This window comes from Akebia trifoliata, chromosome 1, assembly GCF_017979445.1.
Source record: "Akebia trifoliata isolate Shusen 1 chromosome 1, ASM1797944v1, whole genome shotgun sequence".
In the NCBI taxonomy this organism is placed as follows: Eukaryota; Viridiplantae; Streptophyta; class Magnoliopsida; order Ranunculales; family Lardizabalaceae; genus Akebia; species Akebia trifoliata.
In genome coordinates, this window is record NC_141375.1 from 35,988,363 (window position 1) to 36,005,155 (window position 16,793).

General features: G+C 36.4%; 1 protein-coding gene across 4 annotated transcripts; it reads right to left on the reverse strand.

Annotated features, from left to right (window-relative positions):
- Positions 1–1,072: 1,072 nt before the first annotated feature.
- LOC147412197 (U-box domain-containing protein 35-like) lies at positions 1,073–8,597 on the reverse strand. 4 transcript variants are annotated; one of them, XM_086457459.1, is made up of 9 exons: positions 8,319–8,597; positions 8,147–8,223; positions 6,468–6,589; positions 5,625–5,822; positions 5,188–5,524; positions 3,979–4,080; positions 3,180–3,608; positions 1,896–2,669; positions 1,073–1,427 (listed from the first exon to the last, which is right to left on the reverse strand). In XM_086457459.1, the coding sequence occupies exons 1-9, from the start codon at positions 8,467–8,469 to the stop codon at positions 1,290–1,292; spliced, it is 2,328 nt and encodes a 775-aa protein (XP_086313585.1). In that variant the 5' UTR covers positions 8,470–8,597; the 3' UTR covers positions 1,073–1,289. The 4 variants fall into 4 exon arrangements, with proteins under 4 accessions (XP_086313585.1, XP_086313576.1, XP_086313599.1 ...); XM_086457450.1 differs by having other exon boundaries at positions 8,147–8,238; XM_086457473.1 differs by having other exon boundaries at positions 8,315–8,508.
- Positions 8,598–16,793: the final 8,196 nt, after the last annotated feature.

Consider the following 16,793-nt stretch of genomic DNA (forward strand, 5'->3'; position numbering starts at 1 on the left):
GCACCCTACTATATATCATGTAGATGTAAGATTTTGCTCTACACTTTTCCTTCCTCTCTTTGCTCGGGCGGACCTGCAAATTAGCCCACTCCGACGATCAAGTTAGACATTATGAAAGTTAGGTCTAAAAATATTAATCTAATTCAGAGAGAAGAAGCCAAAAAAAGAAGACATTTTTTTTGCCCATGGTCCTCTTCCTTTTATAAGCATCCAACTTGATCGTTTTCAGTGCCGTTCTTTGAAGTGACTCAGAGCAGTTAGCTTACTCTCTGGGTAGTTAGCTCACTCTCTGACACGTCAGCTGCAGGAGTAGTTATAACTGCTCTGTCAGTCCTGGAATAATCAGAGCTGATCTGACATAGTATGGGTTGTCAAAACTGCCAATCAATGGCACATCTGTCAGACTCGTCTTGCCGACCTATACTGGCACTTGATATCCACAGAATACGCCATCCGGGCTACTTGATGGATTGGTGGTGCAGGTTCGAACTGAGTGTCCGTGCATCCAAGGAGTCTAATCAACTGGGCCCATACAGCAGTCTATCCGAGCTTCAAGTCCATACTTCTGAGCATCATTCGAACCACATGTCTATATTTGAGAATTTCCCCCCACATATCATCATCATCATCGTAATCGTCATCATCAATTTTTTACTTTTCAACCAATCATTTTTTTCTCATCATTTCTTTTTAGAAGCAAATCTTAAAATCTTTCAAATCTACCTTTTACACCTCACTTTATGGTCAAATCATGGAGAGTTATTTGGTTCCACCAAGATATAGACCTACCAGTGATTTAGTAAGAATCAAAAGTTTGTTATCTTTTCTTAATGGAAGACTATAACAAGGGGTACTGATTCATTACTATTTGTTCATAAGCTTGTGCGACATTATCCTGATTATGTTCTTTCTATACATCATAGAAATACTCGTTTCAATATGAAAGCAATCACTAGAGCATCGAAGTAGCCACTATTGTAAAACGATTTCTACAACATATTCACGAAACACTGCGTCCCAATCATCATGTCGTTGGTTATTTCTTTAAAAGAAATTCTAAAACCGTTCAAACTTACCTTTTTACACTTTATTTCCATAGAAATTGGAAAAAAACCTCTATTTTCATCGAGATTTAGACTTTACGACAATTTTCCTCAGAGATTAGAGAAATTGAGTTCCACATTACAGAATAAAATACAAAATAAAGGAAGGCCTTCCATGAACCTTTTATGTGGAATACTTGTTCAATTTCCAATTACACACATACCCTTCTTTATTTGATTTACATTCTATTGTTTGGCTCCATCGTATTCTGTCGACCTTCTGGGCAATAGCCTTCCCATTCCATTTATTGGTCTTGGACTTGAGCTTCTGCCAACCTCTTCCGAAGTAAATCTATGTGCGTTAGGAGTGCTCTTCAGTGGTTCCTGATTTCACATAATCAAAATATACATATAAAGAAGTGTTTATCAAGTATAGTGTCCAACATCAATAAGTTGTTGCCATGTGTATTTGACAAGTTTGGAAACTTTCGCAATTTTTGCTTTTTGGGATTTTTCTAGCTTCAAAGAGCATCAAATGTATGACCAAAATCTTACAATGAAACAGTAAGAGTTTTAAGAGAATCCAACACTATAGGATTGTTAATTAGGGGGTTATCAGTTCTATTAGCTCATATCATTATTAGCAGAACGTACAACTACCTATTTCTCAAATCAAGGAAATATTCTGTTTACTTCAAAAGGGCTAGTTAATAGGGTGGACAATTATCTGGCATCGTTTGCAACCTTAATGCTAGTGTTCATTTGTACACTAGGTTGTAAATGCTCTATGATTGTCTAAAATAAACCTATTTGTCAAACAATTAAACAAGTTCGATTAGTAAATAGGCTAACCTGACTTGCATATGTTGAGAACCTTGCAAGTGAACTTATGTTATAAGAATACGGTCCATAGCCAATGCTGTTGCTGCTACTAGCTTCATTGATCCCCAAATCCCTCAACCGATTGAGCTCAGGTAATACATCTGATCCAAGGTCTGGTCTGTCCTTCCTCCTAAGTTCAGCGCACTTCAGTGCGATCTTGGCATAGGTTAGAGTATCCTCCATGGGCCAGTTCGATATTGCTGGATCAAGGAACTCTGAAAAGGTTCCTTTGTCAATAGCCCTCGCGACATAGTGGGTAAGACCCATTGGAGGCTTTGCAGTTATAATTTGAAGCAACATTATTCCCAAGGAGTATATGTCAGACTTGGTCCCTAACATGCCTGTTTGTTGGTACTCTGGATCAATGTAGCAAAACGTTCCAGCCGCAGATGTCATGTGATATTGTGTGACAGAATCGGCTACGGAGGGTGGAACTAGTCGTGCCAAGCCAACATCGCTGATCTTACTCACGTAGTTGCGATCGAGAAGAATGTTAGCAGGCTTAAGATCCCTATGTACAAGGGGTTCTGGCTTGCTTTGGTGAAGGAATAATAGTCCAGTTGCAATTTCTGCTGCTATTTTGAAACGTGTCCTCCATGGGATTGGAGGACTGTTCCCCCTCCGGAAAATCCTGTCTTCTAAGCTACCATTGTCCATGTATTCATAAACCAAACATCCGAATTCAGGGCAGGCACCTAGCAATAGAACCATGTTTGGATGTCGGATGCAGCACAATACTTCAACCTACATTATCATGTTCAATATATAGCAAAGACGAAAACATTAGATTGATGATGGCATACACATGCATACATACATACATACATACATACATACATACATACATAAGTTTTAGAAACTGGTTTCAGAATCTCATTTTATTTACTATGCTTCTACAGTTATCATATGAAATATTATATACCTAAGTGTAAAAATTGTCATGTTAGCTCAAGAACACAAGAAACAGATCTTCGCCAACTATCCCAAAAGCATATATAATAATAGTTAAATGGATGTCTGAATCAAAAGTTATACTCTTATTATGATTAGCTTGGATTTTGCAGCTTTTAAACAACAACAACAACAAATTAATTCACCGATTTATCAATCTCTGTATATAAAAAAATAAAAATAAAAAAGGTATTTATGAAAATGGATAATACCCATTTTTTATTTATTTTCCATGCCCAATTTTGTATTTTTTTTTTTTAATAGAGATGTATGTATGTTTATTCCATCACTACTTGGATATACCTCTTGCTGGAATTGCTGCCTTCCTTGTGCTGCATCTGGTCTTAAAACCTTAATGGCCACTGGAGTGTGATCGAGTGTGGCCCTATAAACTGGCCCATATCCACCTTCACCAATCTTTAAAGATTCCGAGAAGTAATCCGTGGCTGTTTCGATCTCTTCTATGGTGTATTTCCTATACCGAACATCATTATTGGCTAAAACATCCAATGCTCTCTTCTTCTCTGCTGCCTCCAGCTTCGCCTTAGCCTCTGCATTCTTTCTCTTCTGCGCCTCCAGTTCAGCTAGCCTTTGAGCAGCCGTGGCTGCCTCTATCGCAGCCTTACACTTGGCCTTCTCCATCTCAGCCATTGCAAGGGCTGCCCCTTCTGCCAGCCTGGCTTGCTCAAATTTACGACCTTCCTCTAACTTCCATTGATGAAGCTCTTTAGCCTGAAATTGTCACATCATTCATTAATTGGTGCAATGTCCCCGCATTAACGCCATTTTCCAAATCTTGTCCTTGATGATGGTTAGGATAATATATATATATATATATATATATATATATATATATATATATATATATATATATATATATATATTCAACAGGATTTAAACCTAGATCTTGATATATATATATATATATATATATATATATATATATATATATATATATATATATATATATATATATTCAACAGGATTTAAACCTAGATCGTGGTATCAACACACCACACGTCTTTACAAACTTAGCTAAGTTGGCACCTTTAGGTTCTATATATATAATAAACCAAAGTGTGCATGATTCATATTATCATACCTTTTTTTTGGCTGAGATTGCTTCTTTGCAAGCTGTACTATACATGTCTATGGTTTGCTTTAGCTCTAGCTTTAGTCTCTTCATCTCTGCCTCAATCTCTCGCTGTCAAGAAAGTTATCCCAAAGGCGGTTATGCTTAACATTCAATAAACAAGAAAAAAAAATCTCACAAGAAAGTCAATAAAAGATTTCACAAAATCTCAGTTTAACCAATCACAAGAAACCGTGTGTATTGAAGGCAACTCCAATTTACGGAACTACCCACGTCAAGGGTTGTACGATTGATCGATGGGAATCATGAAAATTTATATTGACTTTTAATGTGAGCAAAAAATTTGTCTTCATTAAGGAAAACGCTAAAGCGACTTATTTTTTTTCTAAGCAAAGATTCATTCATATAAAAGCAAGAACCATAGATGCTTGATAGCAATACAACACACCCTATGTGGTAATACTGCATTAATGTGGAGGTGTGCTCAGAACCATAGATGCTTGATAGCAATACAACACACCCTATGTGGTAATACTGCATTGATGTGGAGGTGTGCTCAGAACCATAGATGCTTTCCTTGATATACAAGTGAAAAGCATCTATGGTTCTGAGCACACTTTCACGTCAACTCTGCATCGAACACAATGTCCTGCAAAGTCATCCTAGCATTGTTCCTTCACTAAATAGGATATTGTTAGGGCACACGTTAAAGTGCAGTAAATACACCTTGGGATAAGCATTTGGGGGTATTTTGGTATATAAAAAAATAATTTTTTAAAGGGCATTTCAGTACAAAATTCAATTTCCAAAGTGTATTTATTGCACTTTAACGTGTGCCCACCCCACTAAATATATACAAAAGGAAGGATGCTTGTGGGCAGACCTAGTACAGATTGTAATAGTGGGGGTCTGCCTAACCCCGCCCCACTCTCTTAATCTTCAAATATATATATTAAGAGTCATGATGAATGCTGGTGGTCTTGATACGCGGATGACATGGCAAGGGGATGGAACCATAGATCATTTTCATCGGGATACACAGGAAAAAGATGAGCGGTTCTGTGATCTTACCACATCAGCCACGTACCCAAGTGCGTGCATTCATCATTATTCTACATTCCCTCAATACACGTGGTTCCTGTGATTGGTAGATTCAGGATTCTATGGAATCTTGGATTGACTTTAATTAATTTTAAATATAAAGTGGATTGCACTTACAGAGGGAGGTGAAGAGAAGGAAGCTTGAGGACTTTCGGATTTGACAGTAAATTCAAGATTATCAGCAGTGATATCCATAGATCCAAAACCTAGAGATCCAGAAAAATCAATGTCTTCCGAGATGGAATCACGACTATGGGATGACCTGGGTGGTGTTTGCATCACGAGATCATAACTTTCCATCAATAGATTGGTGGGAGCAGTCTTGGCAGTGGACAGAGGTATATCCCTTTGAGGAGTTCGCATGTAATCATTACCATTCCTATCCGTAGACCTTCTATCAGGAACAACCGCACCTCTCCAATTTCCCTTCCCACTCGCAACCGCGAAAGGTGATCTGTTTTTTTTTTTTTTTATAATTATCATACATAATCTGAGTTGGTGGGCCCAGTGACAGTTAAGTAGTTAGTTATGACAGTTGAATTTAGCATAGATACCTGACGAAATCTTCTTGATCGTTACGATCAGGTGGAAGAATCACGGGAGTTGGCTGCCTGGGTGGAGTCGCAGTGTTGGGTACAGGACGATTCGCCTGTCGGACGTTTGACAACTTTCCTTTCGATATTACGTGCACCGCACAGAATTCTGGTGCTGATTTGGTTAATGAAGTTCCCACATCTGGGGTCCTAAACTTCCTGCTTAATTACACACCCCCACATGAGTTTTTATTTTTCATATTGAGACTAGTCTGACTAACTTGGAAAGATTTCAAATATTACTATAAGAATCGTGATAATTTGACTATCCCACGTGGCAAATTCAATTAACTACCCTGACGTGACAAACTCGGAAACCATTGATCTGTGCTCCTCGGTATACACAATTGCACTTCCCCATTAAAAAAATGTATCCCGAGGGAATTGTGTATTCCGAGGAGCACAAATTAACAATTTCTGAACTTGTCACGTCACGTAGGCGATTGAGTTTGCCATATGGGGTAGTCAGATTATCACGACTCTTACTATAATTATCAAATTGGCCATCCAACACCAAAGCCTTCTAGTTGAACTTGAACTAAGGTATTGAAAATGAACAACTACTAAACTCCAAAATTTAAAAATTAAAACTCAACTGTGAAGATTAATTTTTTTTAATTTGGGAATTCAGTGACTGTCCATTTTCAAGACATTGGACAAAGTTTAAAAAATATTAAAAAATCTGAATTTTTCCATCAAATCTAGAAGGTTGTATTGTTGAATTACCAATGTGATACTGATAATCCACTGGGGGGCAGTGAATTTTAGTAAGAGACCTTGTGTGTGGGTGAGAAAGGAAGAGACCTTGCAAGAGCACTCCTACTTGATGCACCCACAACAATATTGGTGATGCGGTTGCTATTGATGTAACTAACAAGTGCCTTCCCAACGTCAGTGCCATCAAGGACCGCCTCCCTCTCATTGACCTGAAATCCTCACCATCCATCATAATCAGGGTTGATCCAATACGAAGTGCTGACTAAGATCTTGTAGGAGTTTGTGAAATGAAGGTTCATTTAAGGCTATCAATGGGCCGGCTTGCTCAGATAGTTGACAAGGAAATAAAACAAAAAATGCCTCACCACGAATTTGGAAAAATTTATACTTGCAAATCATAAAAATCAAGTTGAACATGAAATATAAAGCCCTTTAAGATAGATATAAGCTCCAATTTTGAATCATGCCAGGATCATCGTCATCAACAAAGCTATCCCTAGGATTTGAAAGGGGATAAAGGAATCTTGTTCTTTCATTCCACTATGTTCAGAATCACATCTTCAATTATGAGTCGTGATTTTCTAACTCCACCCTCTGACATACTCCCGCTCTACTCTCCCAACGTGGCATGTGATAGGATCATAAATTTTCTTTCCTCGGGATGCACAACTACACATTCCCATAAACATATGTCATTGAGAAATCTATGATACTATTACATGTCATGTCAGGAGAGTAGAGGGGGAGTCAAAAAATCATTAAACTTCTATTGTAGAAAGCGTGGATAACATTGCACAAATACTAATTTTTTGCTTACCAATTGAAAGGAAAAAAAGAAAACCTATATATTTACTTCTATGTAGATTAGTCAAGAGATAATTTAAACAAAAATTCATGCAACAAAACATTTTAAATGGATGACATCAAGCTTTGTGATAATATATAGGAATGTTGGACTCGTGTTTCTAGTGGTGGTTTGCGGACGTTAAGCATAATTGTTTGATTAGAAAGGATCCCATCAAACTTGATTGGTGGGCCAACCCTAATACCTTCAAGCACATTCATAGGCCATTGTAGTGTAGCCTCAAATGATGGATCACTCATCACACATTGATTCATCAACAATTTGTGCCATTGGTATGTCTCTAGGGCATGTTTGATTGCACATGGAAAATGGGTGGAAATTCCATTTTTCAGGAAAATCATATTTTCTGGTGTTTGATTGAGATTTTTTCCATAGAAAATAAATTTTAACCTTCATCTAAGATTGAATTTCATTTTCAAAATCAATTATAGCTCCCCAAAATCATTTTGCATTGATTTTTATTATTCATACGGTCAAACGGTCCATATAGATACCTCTTATGTCTTTCTTCTCCGAGCTTGAGTTATGGAAGAAGGAACCGAGAAGGAGCTATCAGCAACAATTGATTTTATTACAAGACAACTTATGATGTTCATATCAATCTATTAAGCTACGTAAGCTCAAAATTACACGGTTAAACTTATCAAATTGAAATTATCCCAAGGTTATACTCTCCATGTAAAGGGCTTCCCACCTAACCTTAAACAAGTTGGACGAACAAAAGTAATGAGAAAACACAATTCTTTTCCTAGGGATACGTTTTTTTATGAGAATCTTAGGAATATATTTTCATCTCAGCCGAACGTTGTTGTTGAGAATGGGATAATGGCCCATTATATCAAAAGATCAAACAAACAGCATAAACTCATGTTGTGAAACATTAACAAGCATAACGATGTACCTTTTTGCGAGCACAGAATCCACGGAAGGGTAGAAAAAACTGTTCAGTCTCGGATTCTATTTGTTCGCGATTGGCATCTGCATCGAGATTTTCTGTAAAGTTCGCACCAAAAGGTGGTGGTGATGATGATTATGATGATGATGATGATGATGAAAGAGGGAGAGGTACCTACGATTATTTCGGGGCCTGACATGGATGAGGAGTAAATCATTGTTGTTGCTGTTGTTGAGGAGGTTATCGATGGCCCATTTAACAGCTAATTGGCTGTTTTTGTCCTTGTCTATTGCTACGGCGGTGGAAGTATAGACATGTTGATCTTCCATGATGAGGAGATGTGGTGGTTGCGATTCTAATTAAATCACCACCACCACCGCCAACAAAGACAGAGGAGGAAAATGTAGATCTTTCTGTGTGTGTGTGTGTGTGTGTGTGTGTGTGTGTCTGTGTTTCTCTTTCTCTTTGTCTGTGTTTTTTGCGGCCTACGCCGAACCTCCTAACCTTAACAACAGAAAAAACTAACTGAATGAAGCTCCTCTCTCCATTCTCCTGTTTTAAACATTTGACTTGATCTCTTAATGACACGGTTATAATTGTATTAGGTGTCAAACAGGGGACATTCGTCAAGTGTCCTTGAAACTCTGGATCCATGATCGGGTGTTAGGATCCCGAAGTGGATACTAACGCCAGATATTTAGCTATAATCACCCCCCATTAATGCTCATGTAGTGGCATCCAAAAACTACTTCAGGTAGCTGTTCATTTTAAAAATCTTAGATAAAATTTTTTTTTTTTTATTTCTACTTTTAGGATATGAGTTTTTCAAATAAACTTAGACTGTGATTTTAGATTTTTAATGTGATAATCCATTTGATGAAAACCACCTTTCATAAGACTTAGAATCTTATTATGTTAATAAGGAAAATGTTTATCTTTTAGATGTGTTGATTGAGTTCGTAATTCTTATCATTTGATATCTAATCCAGGCGAGTGGAGTGCCTAATTTATTTATTTTTTAATTGTTAAACATGTTACTTAATAGAGTGTACAACTTTGATGATAATTATGATTAATTTTTACAAAATTGACTATTCAAATCATTGAATCAAGTCAGCTTCACATTTTTGCAAGTCATGAGTATAATTTTAATTTAGTCATCCCAAAATAATTTCTAAAGATTATTGTAATTTTTTCAACCAGAAAAGTCGTTAATAATCAAACTTTCGGGCTAAATCAAAAGGTTTGATGAGGGTGTAAAACTAATGTGTTATTTTATTTATTTATTAAAAAAAATTTTATCCCATACACAAGAATTTACAGGAGTATTCAACCACCCAAAACACTTGATTTCTCTTTCCAAAACCAATCATCTTCAAGTAAAAAATCAATCATTTGCCAATTCTACTACATTTATGATAAATTATTTTAATCAATTAAATTTCATCATATATAAATCCAACATTTTCAATCATAAAAATCTTTTCAAGACTAATCATCTACAAGTCCTACACCTTTACGAAAAATTATTTTAATCTATTAAACATCACCTTCAATTCATCCTTCTCAATCTTTCCTTTGTTCTTATAAAAAATCCTTAATTTTTCTATTCAAAATCCATTCATCTTATATTAAAAATCTTATCTTTTTCTTAAGTTCTGAAGGATGGACAAGATAGAATCTTATAATTGAAGAGAACAATAAATTTGTCACGTAAAAATAGCATTGCCCGTCCATCATTTTAAATCTTGCCTTAATCTCTCGTAAAAGTTGTTGATTTTTTCATTTAAAAATCAGGATGGTAAGGAATGATTTGTGCCGTACCTATGATGTGACACTTAGACCACGTCACCTCCATGATGGCTTATACGGACAGCCACATCACACCATAATGGCAGAAGGTGGCTTGGTTAAACAGGATTACGTGTGGGTCCAACCGGAGAGGGGGCACGTATAATAACCATACTGACATGTCTTGGCGACGTGGCTTATGATAGAGAGAACCAAATCTAGTGAAGAGGACATGTGTTCGTTTTTTTGGTCGAAAGGGTTTCTAATGGTAACGCAGGCGACATCACGAGGGACACAATCATAGAGGTGTACGGATGAGCAAAATGTGATTAAGAGGTGTAGATGGTGTGTAATGAGTTAGTCAATGTGTACGCCATATTGACCGGTCATGTGTGAGTTGGCAAATCAAGGTCTATGGATAAGTCGACCCTGCACAATGGCTTATTCAATACATTGTATGCAAACAATACAGTAAATTACTGGTCATTGGATGAGAGGAGTATTTCGATCATTTTATATATTTTTGGTTATAAATATATTGATAGGGTAACAAAGAGGGGGCTTCTTCTAACCCCCAACACACATTCTACCTGGGGATGATCCTTTGTCTCCTCTTTCTTTCTCTTTTGGAAAATATCAACTTGCTCATTGATATTTTTTCCTATTTGATCCTATTTTCTTTCATTAAGTAAAGTCTTATTTACATTCATCTTCGGTATAAACCTCATATTTAAGCTAATTCTGGATAGGAAATTCGATAAAAAATCTTACCTTAAAAGATTGTGTTATAAAGGTAGTTTTAAAGAAGGTGCCCACTTAATAAATTGGAAAAGTTTGTGGAGGATTAATAGTTGATACCCCCGATTTGGGTTCAAAACCCATTTAACCTGACTTCATATCCACCATTAACTATTTATTGTCTAGCAAAAAATTTAAAATTGAAAGTAATTTTTTTTTTTATTTTTAAAAGGCCTATAGAAAACATCCCAAATGGTAGTGATGGTAATCATGAGAGAAAGACCAGATATTATTAGGGTTGAAGACTAACCCACCCTTCAATATCACTTTGTGAGAACATAAAAAAGTTCTCAACACAACATAAGATTGTGAGGAATCAACAAAAAATAATAACAACAACAAAAGAAAACAATAATAACCACACTAAAGAAAACACATAATGTGTTTTACCACTAAAGGACTTTGTTTATAGGGGCAATGATGAGAATTTCCGGATCGAATTAGTTGTTGGATTGGTGACCAATACATAAATGTTTGGTCTATTCTTTGGTGGATTGGTACATCAACGATCAAATCATTAGATCATATGGTAATTTCTAATCATTGGTTGTTGATTTGAATTGCAAATTTGAAGTACATTCATGGACTATTGGTTATAATCCATAAAAACATGGATATTACTTTTCCACCCATATAGGTGGGAAAGTGAAATCTATCTAAATTTTCCATCACCAAAATATGTTCTTCTTCTTCTTCATCAGTCATATATTCTTTTTCTCCACCACTATACTCAAGTTTACCATCATCGCCATTGTCGACTCTCTCTCTCTCCTTCTTTTTCCACCACTGTCACCACCATCACTACATCTTCCTCTCTTCTTCCTCACTTATCTTCATCAACGTCGCTATTGTCGCCTCCACCACCACGTCCCCCCCTCCTTCTACTTCTTCCCCTTCTTCTTTTTCTTCATTTGCAAAAAGGGATTGATTTGTTTAGAAAGACAAAACATATAATATATGCTAAATTAATTTTACAAGTTGAATTGGTTAGCAATAGGCGTGGTTGGACGGATTGATGATTATAATAAAAAGTTATAGGGTGATTTAGGCATCTCATTCTATATTTTGCAAATATTTGAGATACTTTGTGCTTTCATATTAATTATATAAATCCTTGACGTAAGTTTGTTCTCATAGATTAATGAAATGACCTAAATACCTTCACCTTCCACCTCTCACCAACCACTATGATTTTCTCCTAAAAATCCATCATCATCGCCCTGTTCAACCTCTGTGATAAATTATTCTTAATTTATTCAATTTTTCCTTCTATAATTGTTCACACCATAAGTAATAAAATCTCATTTTATATGACGTGATTTTATCATAAAATTATTTATAATGTGAATTCATATTAGAGTGGTCTGGAATATCAGTCCCTGTTTTTTACTTAAATGACTTTCGTTTTTATGAAAAATAATATTCACAAAAATTGACTAAATGGGATTGGACCAACGATTTGGTCCCATTTTTAAAGGAATTTGAGATACTTAAGAAAATTCTCTTTCTAGAAAGATTATTTCAAATCCCTAGGAACTAATTGCTGATCTCTAACCCTAGAAAAGTCCATTTTTTAAAACACCGTCCTTCCTTCTTTCCTTCCGCTTTCTTCCTACATTCCTTCCCTCTCATCGACTCCTCCTTACGCGGTCCCAATTCTCAAGTCCAAGGTCCAAACACTGAAAAGCGTTTTCAAACATCGTTCTTTAAGACTTTATCCTGTACTCCAAGTAGTTACTTAACTACTATTTATCCCAACTTTTCTTTCATACTGCTACATGGACAGCACTTGAAAGTTGAAACCCACTGAGACTTACGAGCACGTTGGCCCATCCTTTGAGAAATTTCAACCAAAATATCGTCATCCACATATAATCAAGCTAACACATGTCATGCAAGAAGAGACATTCGAGTGGAGAGTATACTACTTCGTGCTGTACAGGATTTAAACTCAAATCCTTTTTTCCCAAAACAAGCAACCGCGTTATCCAAATCACCGTCACACCTACCCTTACAATCTCAACCGCGTTCACACCTTACACACGGCTTAAGTCTTCTGGTATAAATACCCATATGTGTTCACATTAACGAAACGCTCTCATCTCTCTCTCTCTCTCTCTCTGCATCTCTTTCTTGTCTTTCTGAAGTCTTCTGGAAGTCTTCTCTTGTATCGCACACATGAATCTCGCTTCAAATCTCCATGCCAACCAAGACGATTTATCCTATTTTTACAACTTGTTTCAAGAACCTCTGAACGAAATGAGAAAACGAAGAAGAAAAGATGAAACTAGTGAAGAAGATTTATTTGGAGAAACAGCAACAACTACAACAAAGAAGAAGGCGGCTTTAAAAGAGATTATCACATCTTTGCTCTTATTAGAAGAACAAGATATGGAAGAACAACAAGAGAGTATCAAAGCCTCTCAAGAAGAGAGATCTCTTTTCGAATCCAACCACAAGAAGAAGACTCAACTCATGCTTGATTTCAACTCTGAAAATCAAGATAACTACTCTGATTTTGAGGAATCTGAGAATTTACGTGTCAAACGGTCACGATCATCTGCTACCTCTAAAGTTGCTTCAGCTCTCGCTCTGTCGAATTTGAACCCATTGAATCAAGCTAGCACTAGTGGTGGTGGTCAGCATCGAAGGCTTTGGGTGAAGGATCGATCGAAGGCTTGGTGGGATAGATGTAACCATCCTGATTTCCCCGAATCGGAGTTTCGTAAAGCGTTTCGGATGGGACGAGCGACCTTCGATATGATCTGTGAAGAGTTGAATTCGATTGTGGCCAAAGAGGATACGATGCTTCGCGCAGCGATTCCAGTTCGACAAAGGGTTGCGGTCTGTATTTGGAGATTGGCCACTGGTGAACCGCTTCGACTCGTTTCTAAGAAATTTGGGTTAGGGATTTCGACTTGTCACAAACTTGTTCTTGAGGTTTGTTCTGCAATAAAGACTGCCCTAATGCCCAAATTTGTTCAATGGCCTGATGAAGAAGCCGTAGAAAATGTCAAGAAGGAATTCGAATCGATTTCAGGGATTCCAAATGTTATTGGATCCATGTACACTACACATATCCCAATAATCGCTCCAAAGGTTAGTGTTGCAGCTTATTTCAATAAGAGACACACAGAGAGAAATCAGAAGACCTCGTATTCGATTACGGTTCAAGGGGTTGTTAATCGAAAGGGGGTTTTCACTGACGTCTGTATCGGTTGGCCTGGTTCAATGTCAGATGATCAAATTCTTGAGAAATCAGCTCTGAATCAAAGGGCGAATGGAGGGTTAATGAAGGGGGATTGGATCGTTGGAAGCTCTGGGTATCCATTAATGGATTGGGTGATGGTACCTTACACACATCAACATCTGACATGGACACAACATGCATTTAATGAGAAAATTGGGGAGATTCAAGGGGTTGCAAAGGAAGCTTTTTCGAGATTGAAAAGGAGATGGTCTTGCTTGCAGAAGAGAACAGAGGTTAAATTGCAGGATTTACCAGTAGTTCTTGGGGCATGTTGTGTGTTACATAACATTTGCGAGATGAGGAACGAAGAAATGGATCCAGAATTGGAGAATTTCCAGTTATTTGATGATGAGATGTTACCTGAAAACAGCTTGAGATCGATGAGTTCGAGCGAAAGGAGAGATAAGATTGCTCATAATCTCTTGCACCATAGCCTTGCTGGCACAGCTTTTCTGTAGTTGAAGAAGATTTCTTCTTTTTCGCGTTTTAAGTTTTTAATTCTTCTTGTTTTTTTTTTTTTTTTGTTGTTTCAGATTTGTAATTCTTTTTCGCTTTGGCTTGTCACTTGTGACAGTGTCAGAGTCGTGAAATAATACAATTTAAATTCTTATTCTATTATGTTTTGTGATTTTTTTTTTTTTAATTTATATATTTATGCCACTCGAGTCCTATAATGTAATTCAACTAAAAAATATACTTTTGTAATTTATTAGATCATTTATTTTATTTTTCATGGATTATGGAGTTGGAGTTTCGTTTTTTTTTTTTGGTTACATGGTTTTTGTGATGGTGGCCTTTTGTTAGGGTAAAATGGTGCATGCATTAATCTTAACATGGACGTGTCACATCATAATTGTTAATGTTTTTTTTGCTTCTCGTAACCAAGCAAGTACATCCCCGTACTTGATAAGTAAGGGAGAATGGTATAACCAACAAAACCTTCTTTGCTATTGCATCGCTCTCATACATCATCGTAGAATGTTAATGGGTAGAGTAAGACTTTCAAGCACGATGGATGGCGTTGACAAGTACCTCCATTGGCCAAACCCATATGAAAGGAAGAAAAAACAGATGAAGCATGTGGTATGCATTATTTTCTAATCTTAGTTTATATTGATTTGTGAAACGATCGGTTGTGCCAAGTGAAATTTATGGGCACTCGTTGAAGTTAAGTTTTTTGTAATGGGAAAAAGTGAAATTTTATTGACATGCCAACTACTTCTAAGGGTAGATCAAAATGGAAAAAAAGTTTTTTTTTATACTCTATCTTCTTCTTCTTCTCTTAGTCTTCTCTAGTGATTTAACCCTCCGACACCCTCTCCTCCTCTGATCTCTCTCTCTTTCTCCCCCCTCCCCCTCTTTGTTTTTTTTTTTATATTCTCTTGCTCATCTGATTTCTCTTTCCCTCTTTGTTTTCTTTCTTCTCCTCTGATTTCTCTCTCCATCTTTATTTTTTTTTTTTCATTCTCCTCCTCTGTTCTCTCTCTATCCTCCTCCTCACTTGAGTCATCAAAATTGTTGGAGAAAGAGGGTGCCTTTTAACATGGAGTGCCCACAAATTTTTAGAGGTGCCCCTAAAAATTGAAGGGCCCCTAGAGTTGTTTGGCACGTCAATAAAATTTTCCTAGAGAAAATCGAAGGTTCTTCATTGAATGTGTCACCATCATGAGGTATTGAAGAATTCCCCCACAATGAAATCTTAAAAATAATATTAAACAATCATATGATAGTCAAAATTATTATTGAGAAAATTAGTAAATTTCTTACTTGAGTTATCTATGTGAAAGCAATATATTGTTGTTTTTTTCCTTTTCTTCCTTGATTATAGATTAGGTACACACTACGTGCATGTTTATATTCATGCAATACTTGAATGTGTTTTAAACAACTTGGTTAGGAGTCCAATGTGTTTAAATTCCAACCAAAATGTATGATGAAGACATTGTTCTTATTCTATAGGAACAAAATGCCTTAATGATCCTAATTCAATTTTGATGTTGGATTACTTTTAAGAGAAATGCTTTTTTAATCTATATGTAGATGTCTGAGATGCCCAACCACGTCAAAGAAGAATTCTTTTAAAACTAAAATAGTGAAAAAATAAGAAAAAATTATTATTTTTTCTTTGGAATTAATAAATGGTGAAAACCTCGTCAAGTTTATAGAACATGATATTTGTGAATAAATGAAGTATATGATAGAAGTTTGTAGGTTTTGAATTCGATACCTAGTATGAGCATTAATTTCTTAGGGGCCACCCGTGAGGGTGCACCCTCACTTACTTGGTGTATGTGATGTGCAAGTGTTGTACGTGTCCCGGGACTAGTTCTTGGACAAGACCATGGTCTATGGACAGAGCAAAAGCCCATATATGGGCTTGATCCTCTATCTACATGGATACGTTGTTATTTAAAATAATTAAAAAAAAAAGTATCACCTTGCAAATTGGAAGATCATGTGCTTGTTGAAATATAGGTGATAACTTCCATCTAGGCATAAGACAACTCCAATGCACGACCTGTCCCACTCTACCCACCCCCTTTAAACTTCAATTTTGGGTCGTGAAATCCAAAACTGGGGTCTCCAACATGTGACCCATCCTAACATTGGATTTTTGCAACCCAAAATAGATTGCTCTACACAGTTTCTCTATTTTTTTGGAGGGAAAAAAAATTAAATAATTAGTTTAAAATTTTACAATGTCAGATGGTTTGAAATTTTAGTTGAATTACCTTGCAAATTGGAAGATCATGTGCTTGTTGAAATATAGGTGATAACTTCCATCTAGGCATAAGAGCAACTCCAATGCACGAC

What these genes read in the sequence shown, in the direction of transcription:
- LOC147412197 (XM_086457450.1), bottom strand. Translation starts at nt 8,469, where the DNA reads ATGGAAGATCAACATGTCTATACTTCCACCGCCGTAGCAATAGACAAG. An exon ending in AGTAGGAGTGCTCTTGCAAG is followed by an intron (nt 5,823 to 6,467) that starts GTCTCTTCCTTT and finishes GTAATTAAGCAG; the next exon opens with GAAGTTTAGGACCCCAGATG. An exon ending in GGCAGCAATTCCAGCAAGAG is followed by an intron (nt 2,670 to 3,179) that starts GTATATCCAAGT and finishes ATGATAATGTAG; the next exon opens with GTTGAAGTATTGTGCTGCAT.